General features: G+C 44.4%; 1 protein-coding gene across 1 annotated transcript; it reads right to left on the bottom strand.

Annotated features, from left to right (window-relative positions):
• Positions 1-887: 887 nt before the first annotated feature.
• On the bottom strand, positions 888-23,509 carry LOC124042806 (transmembrane protein 65-like). Its single transcript, XM_046360925.1, has 7 exons — positions 22,383-23,509; positions 6,148-6,192; positions 5,545-5,612; positions 5,296-5,350; positions 3,675-3,717; positions 1,680-1,785; positions 888-1,508 (listed from the first exon to the last, which is right to left on the bottom strand). The coding sequence occupies exons 1-7, from the start codon at positions 22,639-22,641 to the stop codon at positions 1,392-1,394; spliced, it is 693 nt and encodes a 230-aa protein (XP_046216881.1). The 5' UTR covers positions 22,642-23,509; the 3' UTR covers positions 888-1,391.
• Positions 23,510-24,772: the final 1,263 nt, after the last annotated feature.

A 24,772-nucleotide genomic window follows, 5' to 3' on the forward strand; every position in this document is an offset into this window, starting at 1 on the left:
CAAGTGCAGTCGCAAAAACCCATCAAGAGCCATCATGAAACTGGCTCTCATGAGGACCGCCACAGGAATGGATGACCCAGAGTTCTCTCTGCTGCAGAGGATAAGTTCATTAGAGTTACCAGCCTCAGAAATTGCAGCCCAAATAAATGCTTCACAGAGTTCAAGTAACAGACATCAACAGTTCAGAGGAAACTGTGTGAATCAGGCCTTCATGGTCAAATTGCTGCAAAGAAACCACTACTAAAGGACATCAATAAGAAGAAGAATTGCTTGGGCCAAGAAACACGAGCAATGGACATTAGACCGGTAGAAATTTGTCCTTTAGTCCAGAGTCTAAATTTGAGATTTTTTGTTCCAACCGCTGTGTGAGATGCGGTTTGGGTGAATGGATGATCTCCGCATGTGTATTTCCCACTGTAAAGCATGGAGAATGAGGTATTATAGTGGGGGGGGGGGGCTTTGCTGGTGACACTGTCAGTGATTTATTTACAATTCACGGCACACTAAATCAGCATGGCTGCCACAGCATTCTGCAGTGATACGCCATTCCATCTGGTTTGGGCTTAGTGGGACTATCATTTGTTTTTCCAACAGGACAATGACCCAACACACCTCTAGGCTGTGTAAGGGTTATTTGACCAAGAACAAGAGTGATGGAGTGCTGCATCAGATGACCAGGCCTCCACAATCCCCCGACCTAAACCACATTGAGATGGTTTGGGATGAGTCAGACTGCAGAGTGAAGGAAAAGCAGCCAACAAGTGCTCAGCACATGTGGGAACTACTTCAAGACTGAAGTTGATTGAGAGAATGCCAAGAGTGTACAAAGCTGTCATCAAGGCAAAGGGTGGCTACTTTGAATAATCTCAAATGTAAAATATATAACACTTTTTTGGTTACCACATGATTCCATATGTGTTATTTCATAGTTTGTCTTCACTATTATTCTACAATGTAGAAAATAGTAAAACATTTCATTAAAACCCTTGAATGAGTAGGTGTTCCAAAAACTATCGACCGGTAGTGTACATTGGTTTAACTTAATCTCAAACAAAGGTTCAACCCATCAACGAAATCCATCCTGCGAAAATACCTTGCCATCAAATGCAACTACTTTATAAGCCTAATGGCTCATAATACATTTTCAGAAGATTATCTGGTATCTCAGTTGGTAGAGCATGGCGCTTGCAGTGCCATAATAGTGGGTTTGATTACCGGGACCATCCGTACGTAAAATGTATGCACCCATGACTAAGTCACTGGATAAAAGCGTCTGGTAAATGGCATATATAATGAAATAGAGAAGGTTTTCAGAGATAGAGATCAACTAAAATCATGCTGCTGATGCTTGTTGCAATTGACGCAAGACCAAAAAAATTGTTTACATGCTGTTAAGAGTTTGGGGTGTTTGTTTGTGCTTCTTTTTTCTTGTGCTCATCTTCATCCCCTAGGAATAGCAGGGGGAACATTCCGAGAATGCATCCGATTGTGACTCCAATGCCTTTTCCCTGAGAATATTGCATGTCTATTAGGTTATCATAACACTTTGAACATGGATAACTAGTAACCCAGCCATCCTCTAAATATCTCAATTTATATATGGCCAATTTCTCATAACCAGATTAAGATTTTTAGTCCAGTACTAGGCCAGCCCATAAAGATCATTTCTAAACACTCACCATGTGCGAGCTAACCCTGGTCTGCCACATGTCTGCCTGCTTGGGGGTCAAGTCAGGAACCTGCATTCCTAGCCTGGAAGCTAGGATTTCCACGTATCCTGCAAGACTGCCCACAGAAGGACAATATACAGTGCCTTGCGAAAGTATTCGGCCCCCTTGAACTTTGCGACCTTTTGCCACATTTCAGGCTTCAAACATAGATATAAAAAATAAAATAAAAAATGGTGAAGAATCAACAACAAGTGGGACACAATCATGAAGTGGAATGACATTTATTGGATATTTCAAACATTTTTAACAAATCAAAAACTGAAAAATTGGGCGTGCAAGATTATTCAGCCCCTTTACTTTCAGTGCAGCAAACTCTCTCCAGAAGTTCAGTGAGGATCTCTGAATGATCCAATGTTGACCTAAATGACTAATGATGATAAATACAATCCACCTGTGTGTAATCAAGTCTCCATATAAATGCACCTGCACTGTGATAGTCTCAGAGGTCCGTTAAAAGCGCAGAGAGCATCATGAAGAACAAGGAACACACCAGGCAGGTCCGAGATACTGTTGTGAAGAAGTTTTAAGCCGGATTTGGATACAAAAAGATTTCCCAAGCTTTAAACATCCCAAGGAGCACTGTGCAAGCGATAATATTGAAATGGAAGGAGTATCAGACCACTGCAAATCTACCAAGAACTGGCCGTCCTTCTAAACTTTCAGCTCATACAAGGAGAAGACTGATCAGAGATGCAGTCAAGAGGCCCATGATCACTCTGGATGAACTGCAGAGATCTACAGCTGAGGTGGGAGACTCTGTCCATAGGACAACAATCAGTCGTATATTGCACAAATCTGGCCTTTATGGAAGAGTGGCAAGAAGAAAGCCATTTCTTAAAGATATCCATAAAAAGTGTCTTAAAGTTTGCCACAAGCAAACTTGTGAGACACACCAAACATGTGGAAGAAGGTGCTCTGGTCAGATGAAACCAAAATTGAACTTTTTGGCAACAATGCAAAACGTTATGTTTGGCATAAAAGCAACACAGCTCATCACCCTGAACACACCATCCCCACTGTCAAACATGGTGGTGGCAGCATCATGGTTTGGGCCTGCTTTTCTTCAGCAGGGACAGGGAAGATGGTTCAAATTGATGGGAAGATGGATGGAGCCAAATACAGGACCATTCTGGAAGAAAACCTGATGGGGTCTGCAAAAGACCTGAGACTGGGATGGAGATTTGTCTTCCAACAAGACAATGATCCAAAACATAAAGCAAAATCTACAATGGAATGGTTAAAAAATAAACATATCCAGGTGTTAGAATGGCCAAGTCAAAGTCCAGACCTGAATCCAATCGAGAATCTGTGGAAAGAACTGAAAACTGCTGTTCACAAATGCTCTCCAGCCAGCCTCACTGAGCTCGAGCTGTTTTGCAAGGAGGAATGGGAAAAAAATTCAGTCTCTCGATGTGCAAAACTGATAGAGACATACCCCAAGCGACTTACAGCTGTAAACGCAGCAAAAGGTGGCACTACAACGTATTAACTTACGGGTCTGAATAAAAAGTATTAACTTAAGGGGCTGAATAATTTTGCACGCCCAATTTTTCAATTTTTGATTTGTTAAAAAAAGTTTGAAATATCCAATAAATGTCGTTCCACTTCATGATTGTGTCCCACTTGTTGTTGATTCTTCACAAAAGAATAGTTTTATATCTTTATGCTTGAAGCCTGAAATGTGGCAAAAGGTCGCAAAGTTCAAGGGGGCCGAATACTTTCGCAAGGCACTGTAAGAAACCTAGCTATGGTAGTCATGTACATTTTTTATTACCCTTCCATTTCAAGGTCAAATTTGAATTTTCACAGAAAAGAAATTCACACTCATTTCATAATCATACCCGTCTACCCAGTAACCTGTACCCCCGAAATACTTGCACAGCTTTGATAGGTCTATTATTTAGACTGTGATAGAACTAACGGAGGAGTGGTTGGTCCTCTTACCCAAGGCCAGCCAGGTCTGAAACCAGATTCCCAAGAGCTGCAGCTGTAACAGAAGGGGAATAACAGGGATTTATGCATAGTCTTTCAACCAAACGATTCTCAAAATCAGTTCAATATTTTTTCAATACAACTGCTCCTGTTCTTCTGACCTTTGTTTAAACATGTAACAATGCTGAAAGGCTGTTGATACTTAAAATAAAATGAAGTTCAGCCACTGTCTCTACAGTTTGCAATTAGATCAGTGTACTGAATTGTATTATCACTCCATTTCATTAGCATCAGGGAGCTCTCAAAAGTCAGCCACAATATTGACCAGCCCAAGGAACTACTTAGATCTGGCTGCTTTAAACCCTGAGAGCATCGTGAAAACGCTGCTTGTGCATCACACTGGGATAAGGAGCAACCATAAATTGCACTGGGGTGAGGATGTGTAGAGGCACTATATAATAGCACTTGGTAAATTATGGATGAGATGAGCCAATTTCAAGCACAATGAATTCAAATAGATCGATGTGTATTAACATGAGCCAGCATTAGACAGCGCTGACTATGAGAATTGGATTTGGCAAGCATCTATATGTTCTTGTACTCACTGATTAAACCATTATTTCTTGGATAGTGGTGATAATGCAAAAGTGAACCCCAAGGTGCTAGAGTGGTGGTCCAGGAATTCAGTTCCACACACTAGTGTTGCATCCCGAAATGTGTTTTTGTTTTAGTGCACTAAAATGTATTTTTGGGGAGCATAAGCAGAATGTGAGTATCTCAGTCTAACGAATCCCAAAACCTTGCAAAAGCAGTTGTTTGGGACTGATCAGATGTGCTCAGTGGTCAATCAGTTAAATACAGATTAATTTGGCATGAGGGAAACATAGTCTACTCTAAACAAAAGCATCCCACAATTCTCGGGAGATGCTTTAGCCCAATTGCAATAGCTGCCATAGTCATCAATGGAAAAAGCAGATATCAAATAAACAAAATCATTTTTCTCAGTTGAATTCCATTCAGGGACAGTAGCCTACATGCTTCCAAAAAAGTAGCCTACAAAATCCATCAGCCACCATAGTGGAGGGTAAAATGAATGCCATATGTCACAAGATATGGAATATACTAGACTGGGTATACCATCATCACCTTCCAAATCAGATGATCGTCCCAATATGTACTTTTGGTTTTACTCTGAAATCAGGACTGGGGTATCTTTTGATGTGGTATCCATAGCAACAGTTAATGTACCCCATTGGTAAGAGGCTATCTAGACTGTTTATTTTGCTCTTTTGGTTATACTGTAAGATAATTGACCCCTGTAAGGGTGTTTTTTAAAATGTTATTTAACCTTTATTTAACTAGGCAAGTAATTTAAAAACAAATTCTTATTTACAATGACGCCTACACCGGCCAAACCCGGACGATGCTGGTCCAATTGTGAGCCGCCCTATGGGACTCCCAATCACGTCCGGATGTGATACAGCCTGGATTCAAACCAGGGACAGAAGTGACACTGAGATGTAATGCCTTCGACCGCTGCACCACTCAGAATGTTGAAGTATTCCAAATCGACCAATGTCCATTGAGGGAGCTGCTGCTACATTTGAATGTTTCAGATCACAATCAATCTTACCTGCCATGGTCGATAGTCCAAAGGTGACCCCTATAGACAACTCAATCTGGGTTCCCTAAAAGTCAAAAGCAGAAATATTACAATTGTTTCTTGGTGTTAGATATTCATGTTGACTTCCAAAAACAAAACAAATCTCAATTCATCCTCCCACAGACCATCTACAATGTGAAACACAAAATACATTTCAAATGCTAATTTAAAACTAAACTATATGTAAATTCAACCACCTAAAAAAGTCATACCACTTACTGCCGCAATCATGATGGCATTGTCCAGGAAGCCAAAACCAATGAAGGGGATTGCATTGTGTAGGAGCACTGCAAGCAAAATTGTAAAGAATATTAAAAATTAAAAATATTCTTATAGTTTGCTGCTAAAAATCAATCTGTCTTGGGAGTTGTCTCCATCATATGAATAGGAATGTTCCTGTTGAGTGATGCGAGTGACTGACACTTACCCTGTCACTAAGTGACTCACACATGCTTGTTTGTGCCTGCCTGTACTATATGTTTATGGGGGCAATGTACTACTGACAATTTCTATACTGTCAAACAGCTTGGCAAAAACTAGCTCAGTACCACTGTTCGAAAGCTGACACTGTCATTTTCAATGGCTGACTCAAAGATTTCCCCACACACACTATATTGTTGGTTATTTTGAGATAAATAGCACTAGAGTAGAGCGACTGTGAAACAAAGCTGATAAGACAATTAGAGACTCTTTTCCAAGGTGTATAATGTGGCTATGGAAGGGATGACCTCTTTGATCCCCACTGTGAAAACCTTTGAGCTATAAATATCTCTATGGTACAAAAAACATTTTATTCATAATTTGAGTGACAGTTTATCTTACCGTATCGGATCTGAGCTTGAGTAAGCGGTGAAGTCTCTTGCGTCTCTGAAAGGCAAGAACATCAAAAACAAACATTTATATTTGCAAATATATGTGCACTTGGGGAGATCTTTCAGATCCTAATCCACCCTCATTTTTTCTCTCCCAGAAAGCTTGGCACAGATGTGTTTCTGCAAACATTCCAGCATATTATTCACTGTATAGGCATAACGTTGAATGAACTACGCCGCTCTAGCCAAGAGGTGCCAATATTCAATGGGAGAAAAAAAATATTGGGTAGGATATTCAGTAAATGTGTTTCTGTGTTAAGAAGTCATTGTACTACTAGTCAGTCAGCTGTTTTGTGGGAGTGAATGTGGACAGACATGGACGTCTCCCATTACTCATCATGTAACGGTATCCCCCCCCCCCCATTCATTAGTAGTAGTCAGGTGTTGGAACCGGTTTAGGGAACAGAAAATTTATTAGAGGAACAGAATCAAAACTGTATATTAAAGTCCCGTCCCCCCTAAAGGCTTAGACTTTCAGGTTAAAGTCTAAGCCATTAGGTCCTTCTGTAGCTCAGTTGGTAGAGCATGGCGCTTGTAACGCCAGGGTAGTGGGTTCGATCCCCGGGACCACCCATATGTAGAATGTATGCACACATGACTGTAAGTCATTTTGGATAAAAGCGTCTGCTAAATGGCATATATTATTATTATTATATTAAAAAGGGAACGACATAAATCAGGTACTTTTTGGGGGTTCCAACTGGTTCAGAACTTTATTTTGCTGGTCGGAACAGTAACAAATAAATAAATAAGTGGTACTGTTCAGACCGAAGCAATTGGAAAATTATTTTTGGTTCTAACCCCTGGTTGTGATAGTAGCAGCATGGGTCCAGAGTGGAAAGGTGATTTATTTCCATGTCTCATAAAAGAGATTGAGTTTGCAATTCCATTTTTAGATGCATTTGGTCACTAGAGCAGGTTGCACTCTGGGACGGTGGCCAGGTGCATCCTGAGTGAATTATGGGAGACAAATGCCTTTAGCCCCAATTGGGTCCTTCATTAAGAGTTCAATTTTAAAAACAAAAACACAAACCCCAGCACAGCGCTAAGCAGAATCACAACTCTAAATGTGACCATGGTTGGAATAGGTCAAAGATGCTCCCTTGAGACAGAGGGGTTGGGGCGCTATTTCTGGAGGGGTAACCCAAGACTAGGGTGAGGTGACCCCCAACTGACGCAGTTAAATGGGGATGGAAATACAATTGATGTCATGAAATAGCCTACTTATTAAATCAAAAGCAGCAGGCCAGATTGCTCATGAGTGCACAGCCGCTCATAAAAGAGAATAGGTTTTTAGTGTGGACTATAGAAGCCACAAACTTATGTTGCAACTGAAAGAAAAGTGCTTGAGGGAGCGTGAAAAATGGGATGTGAATGTCCAGAGCTTTTTACCTTTGTCGCTCTAAAACCAATAATGAACATGTTGGTAGTGGCTGAGGAAACAACACCATCTGGCACAACAAAGGCTTATGGTTTGATTTCATTTCTGTTGACTCATGGGGGGGAAAGACTGGGCGGATGGGAAAATATCCCAAAACTTCTATGACTCCAAAATTGATATCTGTGCAATCTGCAGCCAGTAGATGTTCAATGAGAAATAGCATAAGGCTACATATGTCATCTGCAACTCCAATGTCCTCCACTTCATTCATTTCGGAGGAATCAGAGAGACCTAGACAACATCATTTTAGAGCGATATCAACACTGCATTCTAAATTGCCTTTCTGAACAACTGGCACAGCAGGCAGCAGTGCTGCAATGATAGGTTGTTTCCCTCAGAGCTTAGCTGGAGTGGTGCATCTGCCTAATTACAGAGCTGTCTATTCATCTCGTCTGTGGCAATCGTCACCATCTGCCAGCTGTCACAGTTCTGAGGAACTGGCACTTCTCCAGCAGCCAACACATCAGATAAGAGTAGCTGTACCTGCTGCTAGGAACCAAATTGGAGAAGATGTGCGTTTGTGTCTAGTCTCTGATGGCCAATTTAATCTCCATAAAAGCAGTGAAAGTAAATATATCCCAAATTAAAATTGGAGAGGAAAAAAGGAAATATGTGCCAAGATGTTTTGTTTGCCAGTGAACAATGGGCAATGCAGCCAGATGCCATAGAGATTGTAAAATGACTACATAGCTCAAAAAAGCCTGAAATCTGCTAAAACGATTTGACTGAAATTGGAGTTGCAGACAAGACTATTAATGGCTTCTAAGGGAGGGAAACTGCATTTATTCAACACACTTCTGACCACTCCAAATTAAAAATCAACTTATTGGTATATTTGCATAAAATGCTGATTACAGATTTGGTGCTGGGTGAACAGACAATCATCCCTTGATCTTTTCATTATGATGCTTGGCACATAGTTGCATTCTTGTTTGGATAACAGGGTTATCATTTCAAAGAGCCCATTACTACAACGCCATACTGCGTTGATATTCAATGCAATTTCTGTGTTAAAAGCTGTTACAGCTGATGTCGTAATCACAAGGCTTACAACTAGTGACAAGGTTGTCAAAAAAAATACTAGAAGGTTATTTGAATCACTAAGCGACTCTCCTGGGGATTTCCTGTTGAACATGAAGACAGGGCGACATGGAACAAGGCAGCAGTATCCGACATTCACATCTCATGACAAGTGACTACAGTGCATTCGGAAACTATTCAGACCCCTTCCCTTTTCCACAGCCTTATTCTAAATTGGATTATATATATTTTTTTAATACACACACAATACCCCAAGATGGCGTAGCAGTGGGATGTCGGTTTTAATTGTCTTGTCCCGTCTATATCGTTTTTCTTCATATACATTTTTTATATTTTTTCATCTCAATTTCCATCTACGGACTGAACATACTCTCCTGCAACCCACCTCACCCAATGTGGTATGGATCTGCTATTTTTGTATAGTTTAGAATCGGAACCCCCTTCAGGAGCTAGCCAGCTAACTAGCTACTAGTCAGTTAGCCACTGCTAGCAGTCATCACCGTTAACTCTGACATCTGCCAGCCTCAACCCGGTCAATTCCTGCCAGTCTGCACAGCACAATATCAACCCAGAGCATATCGGACTGCTTTTCTCTACCACATCTTCGGATTCCTACCGCAAGCTCTTAACCTTTACTCTGGATCATCGCAGCTAGCTAGCTGCTATCCGAGTGGCTACTCCTGGCTAATGTCTCTATCCCGAAGCAAGCACCAGTTAGCCTGGTGCTAGCCTGGAGCTAGGCCCATCTCCCGACGACCCGAAGAGAGCCATCAGACAATTCCTGGGCCTCAATAACTTCTGCAAATTGGCCTGGACACTTTGCTGCCGACACGGCGCCCCGCCGAGCTATCACGACTGGTCTGCCGACGTAACTGTCCGAGGGGGTTTCAACAGGCTCTTCCGTTGCGATGTCCCCGAGGCCCATCTGCTAGCTGTCAATCGCCGTGTCACCAGCTCACCTAGCTACTCACTGGACCCTATGATCACTCGGCTACACATGCCTCTCCCTAATGTCAATATGCCTTGTCTATTGTTGTTTGGTTAGTGATTTCCCCCCCTTATTTCACTGTAGAGCCTCTAGCCCTGCTCAATATGCCTAAGCTAGCCCTTTTGTTCCATCCCCCACACATGCGGTGACCTCAACGGGCTTAAATGGTGCCTCTAGAGACAAAACCTCTCATCGTCACTCAATGCCTAAGCTTATCTCCACTGTACTTACATCCTACCATACCATTGTCTGTACATTATGCCTTGAATCTATTCTTCCGCGCCCAGAAATCTGCTCCTTTTACTCTCTGTTCCGAAAGCACGAGACGACCAGTTATTTTAGCCGTACTCTTATCCTACCCCTCCTCTGTTGATGTAGAGGTTAACCCAGGTCCTGCAGCCTCCTGCATCCCTCCCATTCACCAGGCGCTCTCATTTGTTGACTTCTGTAACCGTAAAAACATTGGTTTCATGCATGTTAACATCAGAAGCCTACTCCCGAAGTTTGTTTTATTCACTGCTTTAGCACAATCCGCCAACCCGGATGTCCTAGCCGTGTCTGAATCGTTGCTTGGGAAGACCACCAAAAACCCTGAAATTTCCATTCCTAACTATAACATTTTCTGACAAGATAGAACTGCCAAAGGGGGTGAAGTTGCAATCTAATGCAAAGATAGCCTGCAGAGTTCTGTCATACTATCCAGGTCTGGGCCCAAACAAATCGCGCTTCTACTATTAAAAATGCACCTTTCCAGAAACAAGTCTCTCACCGTTGCCGCTTGTTATAGACCCTCGTCAGTCCCCAGCTGTGTCCTGGAAACCATATGTGAATTGATCACCCCCCATCTATCTTCAGAGATCGTACCGTTAGGTGACCTAAACTGGGATATGCTAAACACCCCGGCCATCCTACAATCTAAGCTAGATCCCCTCAATCTCACACAAATTATCAAGGAACCTATCAGGTACAACCCTGAATCTGTAACCAAGGGCACCCTCTTAGATATCATCCTGACCAACTTGCCCTCTAAATATACCTCTGCTGTCTTCAACCAGAATCTCAGCGATCACTGCCTGTGTGCGTAATGGGTCCGCGGTGAAACGACCACCCCTCATCACTGTCAAACGGTCCCCAAAACACTTCTGCGAGCAGGCCTTTCTAAATCGATCTGGCCCCGAGTATCCTGGAAGGATATTGACCTCTTCCCGTCAGTAGAGGATGCCTGTTTGCTCTTCAAAAGTGCTTTCCTCTCCATCTTAAATAAGCATGCCCCATTCAAAAAATGTAGAACTAAGAACATTAGCATCGAATAGCCACCGTGATATGGAACTTTTCAGGGAAGTCAGGAACCAATATACTCAGTCAGTTATTTTATTTTATTTTTTATTTCACCTTTATTTAACCAGGTAGGCTAGTTGAGAACAAGTTCTCATTTGCAACTGCGACCTGGCCAAGATAAAGCATAGCAGTGTGAACAGACAACAGAGTTACACATGGAATAAACTATTAACAAGTCAATAACACAGTAGAAAAAATGGGCAGTCTACATACAATGTGTGCAAAAGGCATGAGGAGGTAGGCGAATAATACAATTTTGCAGATTAACACTGGAGTGATAAATGATCAGATGGTCATGTACAGGTAGAGATATTGGTGTGCAAAAGAGCAGAAAAGTAAATAAATAAAAACAGTATAAAAACAGTATGGGAATGAGGTAAGTGAAAATGGGTGGGCTATTTTCCTATAGACTATGTACAGCTGCAGCGATCGGTTAGCTGCTCGGATAGCTGATGTTTGAAGTTGGTGAGGGAGATAAAAGTCTCCAACTTCAGCGATTTTTGCAGTTCGTTCCAGTCACAGGCAGCAGAGTACTGGAACGAAAGGTGGCCAAATGAGGTGTTGGCTTTAGGGATGATCAGTGAGATACACCTGCTGGAGCGCGTGCTACGGATGGGTGTTGCCATCGTGACCAGTGAACTGAGATAAGGCGGAGCTTTACCCAGCATGGACTTGTAGATGACCTGGAGCCAGTGGGTCTGGCGACGAATATGTAGTGAGGGCCAGCCGACTAGAGCATACAAGTCGCAGTGGTGGGTGGTATAAGGTGCTTTAGTGACAAAACGGATGGCACTGTGATAGACTGCATCCAGTTTGCTGAGTAGAGTGTTGGAAGCCATTTTGTAGATGACATCGCCGAAGTCGAGGATCGGTAGGATAGTCAGTTTTACTAGGGTAAGCTTGGCAGTGTGAGTGAAGGAGGCTTTGTTGCGGAATAGAAAGCCGACTCTTGATTTGATTTTCGATTGGAGATGTTTGATGTGAGTCTAGAAGGAGAGTTTGCAGTCTAGCCAGACACCTAGGTACTTATAGATGTCCACATATTCAAGGTCGGAACCATCCAGGGTGGTGATGCTAGTCGGGCATGCGGGTGCAGGCAGCGATCGGTTGAAAAGCATGCATTTGGTTTTACTCGCGTTTAAGAGCAGTTGGAGGCCACGGAAGGAGTGCTGTATGGCATTGAAGCTCGTTTGGAGGTTAGATAGCACAGTGTCCAATGACGGGCCAAAAGTATATAGAATGGTGTCGTCTGCGTAGAGGTGGATCAGGGAATCGCCCGCAGCAAGAGCAACATCATTGATATATACAGAGAAAAGAGTCGGCCCGAGAATTGAACCCTGTGGCACCCCCATAGAGACTGCCAGAGGACCGGACAGCATGCCCTCCGATTTGACACACTGAACTCTGTCTGCAAAGTAATTGGTGAACCAGGCAAGGCAGTCATCCGAAAAACCGAGGCTGTTGAGTCTGCCGATAAGAATATGGTGATTGACAGAGTCGAAAACCTTGGCGAGGTCGATGAAGACGGCTGCACAGTACTGTCTTTTATCGATGGCGGTTATGATATCGTTTAGTACCTTGAGTGTGGCTGAGGTGCACCCGTGACCGGCTCGCAAACCAGATTGCACAGCGGAGAAGGTACGGTGGGATTCGAGATGGTCAGTGACCTGTTTGTTGACTTGGCTTTCGAAGACCTTAGATAGGCAGGGCAGGATGGATATAGGTCTGTAACAGTTTGGGTCCAGGGTGTCTCCCCCTTTTGAAGAGGGGGATGACTGCGGCAGCTTTCCAATCCTTGGGGATCTCAGACGATATGAAAGAGAGGTTAAACAGGCTGGTAATAGGGGTTGCGACAATGGCGGCAGATAGTTTCAGAAATAGCGGGTCCAGATTGTCAAGCCCAGCTGATTTGTACGGGTCCGGGTTTTGCAGCTCTTTCAGAACATCTGCTATCTGGATTTGGGTAAAGGAGAACCTGGAGAGGCTTGGGTGAGGAGCTACGGGGGGGGCGGAGCTGTTGGCCGAGGTTGGAGTAGCCAGGCGGAAGGCATGGCCAGCCGTTGAGAAGTGCTTATTGAAGTTTTCGATAATCATGGATTTATCGGTGGAGACAGTGTTTCCTAGCCTCAGTGCAGTGGGCAGCTGGGAGGAGGTGCTCTTGTTTTCCATGGACTTCACAGTGTCCCAGAACTTTTTGGAGTTGGAGCTACAGGATGCAAACTTCTGCCTGAAGAAGCTGGCCTTAGCTTTCCTGACTTCCCTGAACAGTTGCATATCACGGGGGCTATTCGATGCTATTGCAGTCCGCCACAGGATGTTTTTGTGCTGGTCGAGGGCAGTCAGGTCTGGAGTGAACCAAGGGCTGTATCTGTTCTTAGTTCTGCATTTTTTGAACGGAGCATGCTTATCTAAAATGGTGAGGAAGTTACTTTTAAAGAATGACCAGGCATCCTCAACTGACGGGATGAGGTCAATGTCCTTCCAGGATACCCGGGCCAGGTCGATTAGAAAGGCCTGCTCACAGAAGTGTTTTAGGGAGCGTTTGACAGTGATGAGGGGTGGTCGTTTGACTGCGGCTCCGTAAGTGGATACAGGCGATGAGGCAGTGATCGCTGAGATCCTGGTTGAAGACAGCAGAGGTATATTTGGAGGGCCAGTTGGTCAGGATGACGTCTATGAGGGTGCCCTTGTTTACAGAGTTAGGGTTGTACCTGGTGGGTTCCTTGATGATTTGAGTGAGATTGAGGGCATCTAGCTTAGATTGTAGGACTGCCGGGGTGTTAAGCATATCCCAGTTTAGGTCACCTAACAGAACGAACTCTGAAGCTAGATGGGGGGCGATCAATTCACAAATGGTGTCCAGGGCACAGCTGGGAGCTGAGGGGGGTCGGTAGCAGGCGGCAACAGTGAGAGACTTGTTTCTGGAGAGAGTAATTTCCAAAAATAGTAGTTCAAACTGTTTGGGTATGGACCTGGAAAGTATGACATTACTTTGCAGGCTCTCTCTGCAGTAGACTGCGACTCCGCCCCCTTTGGCAGTTCTATCTTGACGGAAGATGTTATAGTTGGGTATGGAAATCTCTGAATTTTTGGTGGCCTTCCTGAGCCAGGATTCAGACACGGCAAGGACATCAGGGTTAGCAGAGTGTGCTAAAGCAGTGAGTAAAACAAACTTAGGGAGGAGGCTTCTGATGTTGACATGCATAAAACCAAGACTTTTTCGATCACAGAAGTCAACAAATGAGGGTACCTGGGGACATGCGGGGCCTGGGTTTACCTCCACATCACCCGCGGAACAGAGAAGGAGTAGTATGATGGTGCGGCTAAAGGCTATCAAAACTGGTCGCCTAGAGCGTTGGGGGCAGAGGATAAGAGGAGCAGGTTTCTGGGCATGGTAGAATATATTCAGGGCATAATGCGCAGACAGGGGTATGGTGGGGTGCGGGTACAGCGGAGGTAAGCCCAGGCACTGGGTGATGATGAGAGAGGTTGTATCTCTGGACATGCTGGTTGTAATGGGTGATGTCACCGCATGTGTGGGGGTGGGACAAGGGAGGTAACAGGGGTATGCAGAGTGGATCTAGGGGCTCCATTGTGAACTAAAACAATGATAACTAACCTGAACAACAGTATACAAGGCATATTGACATTTGAGAGAGACATACAGCGAGGCATACAGTAATCACAGGTGTTGAATTGGGAAAGCTAGCTAAAAACAGTGGGCGAGGCTAATCAGCTAGCACAACAAACAGCAGGTAAAATGGCGTTGACTAGGCAACTGGGCCGACAGATAAACAAACAAGCAGAATGGAGTACCGTGATTAATGGGCAGTCCAGCGTGCGTCAGCTATGTAGCCAAGAGATCAGTGTCCAGGGGGCAGCGGTGGATGGGGCAGGGGGGCAGCGGTGGCTGGGGCAGGGGGGCTGGGCTGGCGAGTGTTATCCAGGTTTTTTTTTAACTAACAATGACTAAATAGCTTGTAGCTAGTTAGCGTCTGGAGGTTCTTGAGTGTGTCATAAAAATAAAATTAAAATTAAAAGTAACAGCGATTCCGTATCACAGTGGGTGAGGCAGGTTTCCGGAAGGTATAAACAAAATAAAAATCAAAAAGAGATAGAAAGTAAATGGGTTCAGAGTGTTTGGGATGCGGTGATTCAGATGGTTAGCAGGCCTGTGCTAACAAGCTAACAGTTCGTAGGCCCGGGCTAGACAAGCTAGCCGTTAGCAGGCCGAATTAGCAAGCGGGGAGATAGCGAGGGCTAGAGAGTTAACCTTTGGGGGGACGTCGCGATGGGGTGTAGTCTGTTTATTCCTCTTCATGCGGTGACATCGACAGACAGGTCGTGGGCCCGGGTAATTGTAGCCCAGGAGTATGCTACAGGTGCTCAAGTACGCTAGGTGAGCTGGAGACACAGCGTTTCATAAAGCTCGCGGGCCTTGGCCAGCAGATGGATCTTTGGCGATGTCGCAACGAAAAAGCCTGTTGAAACCACCTCGGACGATTATGTCGGCGGACCAGTCGTGATGGATCGGCGGGGCTTTGTGTCGGCAGTAAAGGGTCCAGGCCAATTGGCAAAAGAGGTATTGTTGGGCCTCTTCGGCTAGTCGGGAGATAGGCTTAGCTCGAGGCTAACTGGAGCTTGTTTTGGGACAGAGACGTTAGCCAGGAGTAGCCACTCGGATTGCAGCTAGCTAGTTGCGATGATCCGGTGTAAAGGTTCAGAGCTTGCGGTAGGAATCCGGAGATGTGGTAGAGAAAAAGCAGTCTGATATGCTCTGGGTTGATGTCGCGCTGGTGTCCTAGTTAGCTTTGAAGACCGCTAGCAATGGCTAACTGAGTACTAGCTAGTAGCTAGTTAGCTGGCTAGCTTCCGATGGGGGTTCCGGTTCTAAAGTAAAGTATAGAAAAAGCAGATCCGTACCACATTGGGTGATGCGGGTTGCAGGAGAGTATATTCAGCTCTAGTTGGAAAGTGAGATTAAAATATGTACGAAATATATACAGAAAAAAAACGAAGAAAACTATATTTACACTAGACAGGACAAGACTAAACACACGTCCGACTGCTACGCCATCTTGGAATAAGAAGCTAAGGCTAACTTTTCAAACAGAAACTTGCATCCTGTAGCACTAATTCCCAAAAGTTTTGGGATACTAAAGTCCATGGAGAATAAGAGCACCTCCTCCCAGCTGCCCACTGCACCGAGGATAGGAAAAACTGTCACCACCGATAAATCTACGATAATCATTTACATTTTACATTTAAGTCATTTAGCAGACGCTCTTATCCAGAGCGACTTACAAATTGGTGCATTCACCTTATGACATCCAGTGGAACAACCACTTTACAATAGTGCATCTAAATATTTTAAGGGGGGGGGGGGTGAGAAGGATTACTTTATCCTATCCTAGGTATTCCTTAAAGAGGTGGGGTTTCAGGTGTCTCCGGAAGGTGGTGATTGACTCCGCTGTCCTGGCGTCGTGAGGGAGTTTGTTCCACCATTGGGGAGCCAGAGCAGCGAACAGTTTTGACTGAGCTGAGCGGGAACTGTACTTCCTCAGTGGTAGGGAGGCGAGCAGGCCAGAGGTGGATGAACGCAGTGCCCTTATTTGGGTGTAGGGCCTGATCAGAGCCTGGAGGTACTGAGGTGCCGTTCCCCTCACAGCTCCGTAGGCAAGCACCATGGTCTTGTAGCGGATGCGAGCTTCAACTGGAAGCCAGTGGAGAGAGCGGAGGAGCGGGGTGACGTGAGAGAACTTGGGAAGGTTGAACACTAGACGGGCTGCGGCGTTCTGGATGAGTTGTAGGGGTTTAATGGCACAGGCAGGGAGCCCAGCCAACAGCGAGTTGCAGTAATCCAGACGGGAGATGACAAGTGCCTGGATTAGGACCTGCGCCGCTTCCTGTGTGAGGCAGGGTCGTACTCTGCGGATGTTGTAGAGCATGAACCTACAGGAACGGGCCACCGCCTTGATGTTAGTTGAGAACGACAGTTTGTTGTCCAGGATCACGCCAAGGTTCTTAGCGCTCTGGGAGGAGGACACAATGGAGTTGTCAACCGTGATGGCGAGATCATGGAACGGGCAGTCCTTCCCGGGAGGAAGAGCAGCTCCGTCTTGCCGAAGTTCAGCTTGAGGTGGTGATCCGTCATCCACACTGATATGTCTGCCAGACATGCAGAGATGCGATTCGCCACCTGGTCATCAGAAGGGGGAAAGGAGAAGATTAATTGTGTGTCGTCTGCATAGCAATGATAGGAGAGACCATGTGAGGTTATGACAGAGCCAAGTGACTTGGTGTATAGTGAGAATAGGAGAGGGCCTAGAACAGAGCCCTGGGGGACACCAGTGGTGAGAGCGCGTGGTGAGGAGACAGATTCTCGCCACGCCACCTGGTAGGAGCGACCTGTCAGGTAGGACGCAATCCAAGCGTGGGCCGCGCCGGAGATGCCCAACTCGGAGAGGGTGGAGAGGAGAATCTGATGGTTCACAGTATCGAAGGCAGCCGATAGGTCTAGAAGGATGAGAGCAGAGGAGAGAGAGTTAGCTTTAGCGGTGCGGAGCGCCTCCGTGATACAGAGAAGAGCAGTCTCAGTTGAATGACTAGTCTTGAAACCTGACTGATTTGGATCAAGAAGGTCATTCTGAGAGAGATAGCGGGAGAGCTGACCAAGGACGGCACGTTCAAGAGTTTTGGAGAGAAAAGAAAGAAGGGATACTGGTCTGTAGTTGTTGACATCGGAGGGATCGAGTGTAGGTTTTTTCAGAAGGGGTGCAACTCTCGCTCTCTTGAAGACGGAAGGGACGTAGCCAGCGGTCAGGGATAAGTTGATGAGCGAGGTGAGGTAAGGGAGAAGGTCTCCGGAAATGGTCTGGAGAAGAGACGAGGGGATAGGGTCGAGCGGGCAGGTTGTTGGGCGGCCGGCCGTCACAAGACGCGAGATTTCATCTGGAGAGAGAGGGGAGAAAGAGGTCAGAGCACAGGGTAGGGCAGTGTGAGCAGAACCAGCGGTGTTGTTTGACTTAGCAAACGAGGATCGGATGTCGTCGATCTTCTTTTCAAAATGGTTGACGAAGTCATCTGCAGAGAGGGAGGAGGGGGGAGGGGGAGGAGGATTCAGGAGGGAGGAGAATGTGGCAAAGAGCTTCCTAGGGTTAGAGGCAGATGCTTGGAATTTAGAGTGGTAGAAAGTGGCTTTAGCAGCAGAGACAGAGGAGGAAAATGTAGAGAGGAGGGAGTGAAAGGATGCCAGGTCCGCAGGGAGGCGAGTTTTCCTCCATTTCCGCTCGGCCTTCCGGAGCCCTGTTCTGTGAGCTCGCATTGAGTCGTCAAGCCACGGAGCGGGAGGGGAGGACCGAGCCGGCCTGGAAGATAGGGGACATAGAGAGTCAAAGGATGCAGAAAGGGAGGAGAGGAGGGTTGAGGAGGCAGAATCAGGAGATAGGTTGGAGAAGGTTTGAGCAGAGGGAAGAGATGATAGGATGGAAGAGGAGAGAGTAGCGGGGGAGAGAGAGCGAAGGTTGGGACGGCGCGATACCATCCGAGTAGGGGCAGTGTGGGAAGTGTTGGATGAGAGCGAGAGGGAAAAGGATACAAGGTAGTGGTCGGAGACTTGGAGGGGAGTTGCAATGAGGTTAGTGGAAGAACAGCATCTAGTAAAGATGAGGTCGAGCGTATTGCCTGCCTTGTGAGTAGGGGGAAGGTGAGAGGGTGAGGTCAAAAGAGGAGAGGAGTGGAAAGAAGGAGGCAGAGAGGAATGAGTCAAAGGTAGACGTGGGGAGGTTAAAGTCGCCCAGAACTGTGAGAGGTGAGCCGTCCTCAGGAAAGGAGCTTATCAAGGCATCAAGCTCATTGATGAACTCTCCGAGGGGACCTGGAGGGCGATAAATGATAAGGATGTTAAGCTTGAAAGGGCTGGTAACTGTGACAGCATGAAATTCAAAGGAGGCGATAGACAGATGGGTAAGGGGAGAAAGAGAGAATGACCACATGGGAGAGATAAGGATCCCTATGCCACCACCCCGCTGACCAGAAGCTCTCGGGGTGTGCGAGAACACGTGGGCGGACGAAGAGAGAGCAGTAGGAGTAGCAGTGTTATCTGTGGTGATCCATGTTTCTGTCAGTGCCAAGAAGTCGAGGACTGGAGGGAGGCATAGGCTGAGATGAACTCTGCCTTGTTGGCTGCAGATCGGCAGTTCCAGAGGCTACCGGAGACCTGGAACTCCACGTGGGTCGTGCGCGCTGGGACCACCAGATTAGGGTGGCAGCGGCCACGCGGTGTGGAGCGTTTGTATGGTCTGTGCAGAGAGGAGAGAACAGGGATAGACAGACACATAGTTGACAGGCTACAGAAGAGGCTACGCTAATGCAAGGAGATTGGAATGACAAGTGGACTACACGTCTCGAATGTTCAGAAAGTTAAGCTTACGTAGCAAGAATCTTATTGACTGAAATTATTAAAAATGATACAGTACTGCTGAAGTAGGCTAGCTGGCAGTGGCTGCGTTGTTGACTTTGTAGGCTAGCTGACAGTGGCTGCGTTGTTGACACTACACTAATCAAGTCGTTCCGTTGAGTGTAGTAGTTTCTACAGTGCTGCTATTCGGGGGCTAGCTGGCTAGCTAGCACTGTTGATTACGTTATGTTGCGTTAAAAGAACGACAATAGCTGGCTAGCTAACCTAGAAAATCGCTCTAGACTACACAATTATCTTTGATACACAGACGGCTATGTAGCTAGCTATGTAGCTAGCTACGATCAAACAAATCAAACCGTTGTGCTGTAATGAAATGAAATGAAAAATAATCAATAATAATAATAATAATTAATCATTTCAATAAGCATTTTTCTACGACGGACCATGCTTTCCACCTGGCTACCCATACCAACATCTCAGCACCCCCTGCAGCAACTTAAGCATGGGAAACAGTGTTTAAACCCTTTACAATGAAAATCTGTGACGTTATTCAATTTTTTTTTATACAAATGATCTTTGAAAGACAGGGTCCTGAAAAGGGTAAGTGTCTTTTTTGCTGAGTTTATGTACTTTCCCGAAAACATAGCAAAACGACAATCTGTTTCAGTAACTATCATTAGTTAGCTAACTATATAGCTAGGTGTCATCTAAAATAACGCTAATTTATAAGAGTTCTTATTTGATTGACAATAAGGATTAGCCACAATAGTGAACGCTGCGGTTAGCCTTCAAAATAAAAGTATGGCATAATTCTATTTGTATCACTGTCAGTGACATACTTTTATCTTGAAGGCAAACTGCAAATTACACTATTGTCCCTAATCCTTATTGTGGCTAGCTTCACAACACATAACCAGAGCCTCACTAGCCAGATGAAGCTAGCTGGCTTGCTCATAAGGTTTGCTTTGGGGAACAGGGTTAAGTAGCTGGCTAGCTATTTCTTTTCATGAACTGAAGTTCAATTTCAATAGGTGAACAACAAGTGGCAACCTAGCTAACACTTACTCACAAGGATTCCTAAATCATTGCGAAGAATAATGAAAATGACTGCAGTTTCTACTGGTCATTGTTTTCAGGCTGGTTGTATTGGTGCAAGCTAGGTACCACGCTAAAGCTAGCTACTCCATAAGTTGTGGTCAAACACATTATGCTTTATTACCAACGCGGTATCGTAAACACTTAGTTAGTGGCCGGTGTTTACAGAGTTTCTTTGTACAACTTTGACAGTGCTACTGTATCCTTTTTGACACGCAAAGACCCAAACAGCATTCCATAGTATGTATGTTGTGAAGCTAATAGCAGTGATGCTATTACTGTAACTCCGGTAGGGCAACATCTGAAAAATTGTGTACCGGTGCTCGACCAGTCGGCAAAAGCCAATATCACCCACGACAGAGAACGGTTGATTGTCAAGGCCAATGAATTCCATTATCTTGGCTTTAATGGACTTTGCCTTTGAGTTGTCCTGCAGAAATGTTCTTACTGTTTCAAATGACTGCTCGATTCACACAGCAGACATTGTGTGGGCTAGGTTAGGAATGCGGTGTTGCACATGTAGCGCAAAATTTTATGTGGCGCCATTACGTCATATAGGTATGCACGGTAGCTTTGACATCAGTTTTTAACATTGCAGTTAAACTAGACATTGGGGCGAAACCGATGTTGCCATTTTTAGCTAATATCGGCCGATTCCGATATGTTCACCGATATCATGCATCCCTAGTAGAAATGGTAAGATAAATTGGCATTCCACATGAGAAAGTTTGCAGACACCTCGTGTAGCATTTTCCCGGTATCTTCAGGAGAGTAATGGCAGAAACTGTGAAAGCCAGCAGGGGCGGGAGGAGAATAGTTGGGTTCTGGTTAAGTTTTTTTTCTCTTCTGCTTATCTAGATCTCTGACACCCTCAAGGCATCAAACCGTAAGCTTAAAGCATCAGACCAGCTCAATGGATATAGTTGATTTTATTAAAACACATAGGGTGTGTCTATGTGGAAAACTATGAGTACATTTGTTTATGCAATCGATTGGTTGAAAGAACAAATGACTTTCGGTCAAACAAGTTGTTGTTTTTTTAAGTCGGGGACAGCCCTAGTATTGAATTGGTCAAAAGTTTGGTATATTGTCCCAAATTCTTATCACGCAATAATTACTCCAAGCTTGTTGGATGCATTTGCTTTTGTTTTGGTTGCGACACTGCGGAGCCGGCCGAGAGATAACACTCAGAAAACATACCTCAATCCAGACATGAAAAATGCATTGTATTCTGAAGTCACAATATACCAAATATTACACAGATAAGTACCGTCAATCTTATCTGTTTCACAGTTGGGGTACGTTTTCCAAGCCATATCTCACGCTGGCTCTACCGCATCTTAATCTAAATCTGGAATTCTATTCATCCCCAGTGCAGCTGTAAGCAAGGGGTCTGAATCTATTCTGGCTATAGAAATGGGAGAGGGGGCAGGTTACAGGCAACGCCTCGGAAAGAGGTATGAATCATAAGTGGCCTCCACGCTGGTGTCTCCTAACTAACCCCACCCAAACGCCTTGTGAAAACGTTGCTTTCTATTTGAAAAGGAGCAACACGCCCACCATGATTCTCTATATATTTTAAGCATGCTTAAAATATTAACGTTTTGACTTCAATGGCCTTCTTTTAACATTGCTTTAAATCAAACAAATCATGTTCAATGGTGGGCGAGCGTTGCGCCTATTCCCTTTCAATGATTGCATTTTTTGGCTGCACCCCTACTCACTCTGGTTGGGCGCCCTCCACTTATTTCTACCCATCTCTGAAAGATTTGGACTATAATTTATCTGAAACCATATCCATTAGTGACCCTTAATTGGACATAAAAAAAACAGTTATTGTAATCAAGTTATTTTTTATCTTACCTTGTGCTATTGCTATGGACTCAAAGCTCTGCAGTTCTTTGAGTAAACATGTTCTTTCTTTGGGGTGAAGGCTGTAGATGAATTCTTTTGCTCTTTTTGGAGAGTTCAGGTGCTCCCGCTGCTCGTTGAGTCCGAGCGTTCCCATCCAACAGCTTTGCACGTGGGACACCTTCAAAACCTTTCCGGCAGTGACACTTTCCAGCACTGCTCTTGCCGAGACTGTGTATCCTAGAGTTCTCTGAAGACAAAGCTTGAACATTGTGGCAAAGGGGGAAAATGTTGTTCGTACAAATAAAAAAATAGTGTATCCCAAAAGCGTTCAAATAAGATGGATAGGTTCTCCTCCAGTTTGACATTGAACAGCACTGCCAACCAGCCAATTCGAAAAACTAGCTAGCTTACTGTACCAAGGTGTTTGCTGTAGTAACGTAAGTAGCCAACATTGAACGCGTTAGCGTAATCATTTGAGAGCAGTCAAACTAGCCAAACCACACTAGCAAGTAAAGTTAAACTAGCTAGCTATTATTGCCAAGTTGCAACGTCACTTTGTAGATAAAGTAATGCTCATATGCAAAGTCCACTCTTCTATTATTTTGGAAATACTAATGTAGTTAGCAAACTGCAGTAGACTTTTGTAGCATTTCTGGAATAATATATTACTAAATGTGTTTGGCAAGACAGAGCAGTTCGCGAAAGGAAAACAATAGCTAGCTAGCCAACTTAAGCTAATTGCACAAAACCGCATATCACCAAAGACTCTGGCATGCCTGCCAATACGAGTCGACGATCCGTAAGAAAATAATATTGTGGCGTCGGGTCCACACTTTTTGGCTTGAGAAAAAAAGCAATTTCACTGCAAACGTCCGTGCAATTCCTCATAAAGTCTTGATATGGCCCAAAAAAAACGATCAATGTTATGAGCCGAGTCGTCGACTGGAAGCCTTCCTAGATTACTTCCACTTGCGACCCATGTAGTTGTTTTTCTCCCAAATACAGTATGGTTCTTCCTCGATCATCATTTACTACATTGAGCTGATATATTCATCTAGCTAGATTAATTATTATTGCTACCACGTCTCCAGAGATATTTGTTGGTCCAAGTTTCATCATGACTGAGCCCCGCCTCGAGTAGTAGTAGTAAACCACATCTCCCAAAATGCAACACAAAACGTATCAAATTTAAATGAATCAGTCATTACAAAAGTAATGTCCAATGTACACACATTTGGCTAAATGGGTAATCAAATATCCAACAACTAGGGAATCATCCCATGCTGTCTGTTTGTAAAGCAAAGTTTATTTAAAAAAATGCTGTAATGTTACCACCTTGTGGTTTAAAACAGGATGCGCTACTCAATTTATTTTGAGGCATTATTACATGAGTAGCCATGTGTGATCAGAAGTACCTTTGTTTTGCCAAAGAATGTGTAATAATGGCTGCATTGTCAAGTATCTATGTGAGGATTCAGCATTTGGTTTGTAAGGTTTGAATTTGGTGTGTGTGTTGTAGGCAGAGTTGGAAAATGTCGATCTCTTATCCCTGCTAGTTCCTCCTAGGTACTTGTCAAAACAGCTAAAAGTTCATCACTGCTCATATCATGCTGTGATGAAAAGGGTGCATTTACTACAGTGTTTGAAGGTATTATTGGGTACTTACTGACCAAACCACTTTAAAGCAATATTGAAAAAATATTGCCTGAGTTACGGACACTATATCGGTCCACTAGCACTCTTAAAGTGAACTGACAGCATTTTATATTAAAATCTGTTCACACCCCCAGGAAGAATGACACCTTCAAAAACAATCTGACAGGCAAGCACGTAGATAGTCATTTTCATAAATTCTTAGAAGAATTTAAGGCATTTGTGAAAATTATACAGCAATATAGAGCGGGAATGCGGCCTTGCGTTTGTACAATTAAGACAGTTCAGTGAATAAAACATCTGTCTCGTCCAGAAGTCTACGCAGACCGGTCCACCATAGCAAATCAGAGCTACAATAGTCATTTATGTAAACAAGCTATTTGCCACACAGGCCTGCCATCATTCACTTTGAACTGGACTGTGTGTTTAGACAGTTGCAACAACGCAGCCTTTAGATTAGAATGCATTCACCAGAAGCCACAAATACACCTGAATGGATTTCTGAAAATATGTAAATACCACGGGAGTCCTCTTAGATTTAGGAACTTTACAGTCCTACTGATCAAACCACCATGAAAATGTAGTCTCTCTCTCCCTCAGTTATGCACATCAACAAGATACGGGACATTAGCTAAACCATCTCAAACTTTCAGCAAGTTGCCCGTCAAAATTGCACTGATAAATGGGGAATTGTAGCCTACTCGTCCTTCTGCAGCTTGCCTGCCAATGCATTAATTCTTGTCCCA

Source organism: Oncorhynchus gorbuscha, linkage group LG09 (genome assembly GCF_021184085.1).
Source record: "Oncorhynchus gorbuscha isolate QuinsamMale2020 ecotype Even-year linkage group LG09, OgorEven_v1.0, whole genome shotgun sequence".
NCBI lineage: Eukaryota > Metazoa > Chordata > Actinopteri > Salmoniformes > Salmonidae > Oncorhynchus > Oncorhynchus gorbuscha.

Coding starts and splice junctions, on each gene's coding strand:
- LOC124042806 (XM_046360925.1), bottom strand. CDS start 22,641: ATGTTCAAGCTTTGTCTTCAGAGAACTCTAGGATACACAGTCTCGGCA. Junction 5,613..6,147: donor TCAAGCTCAGATCCGATACG/GTAAGATAAACT, acceptor TTTTGCTTGCAG/TGCTCCTACACAATGCAATC. Junction 3,718..5,295: donor TGGACTATCGACCATGGCAG/GTAAGATTGATT, acceptor CTTCTGTTACAG/CTGCAGCTCTTGGGAATCTG.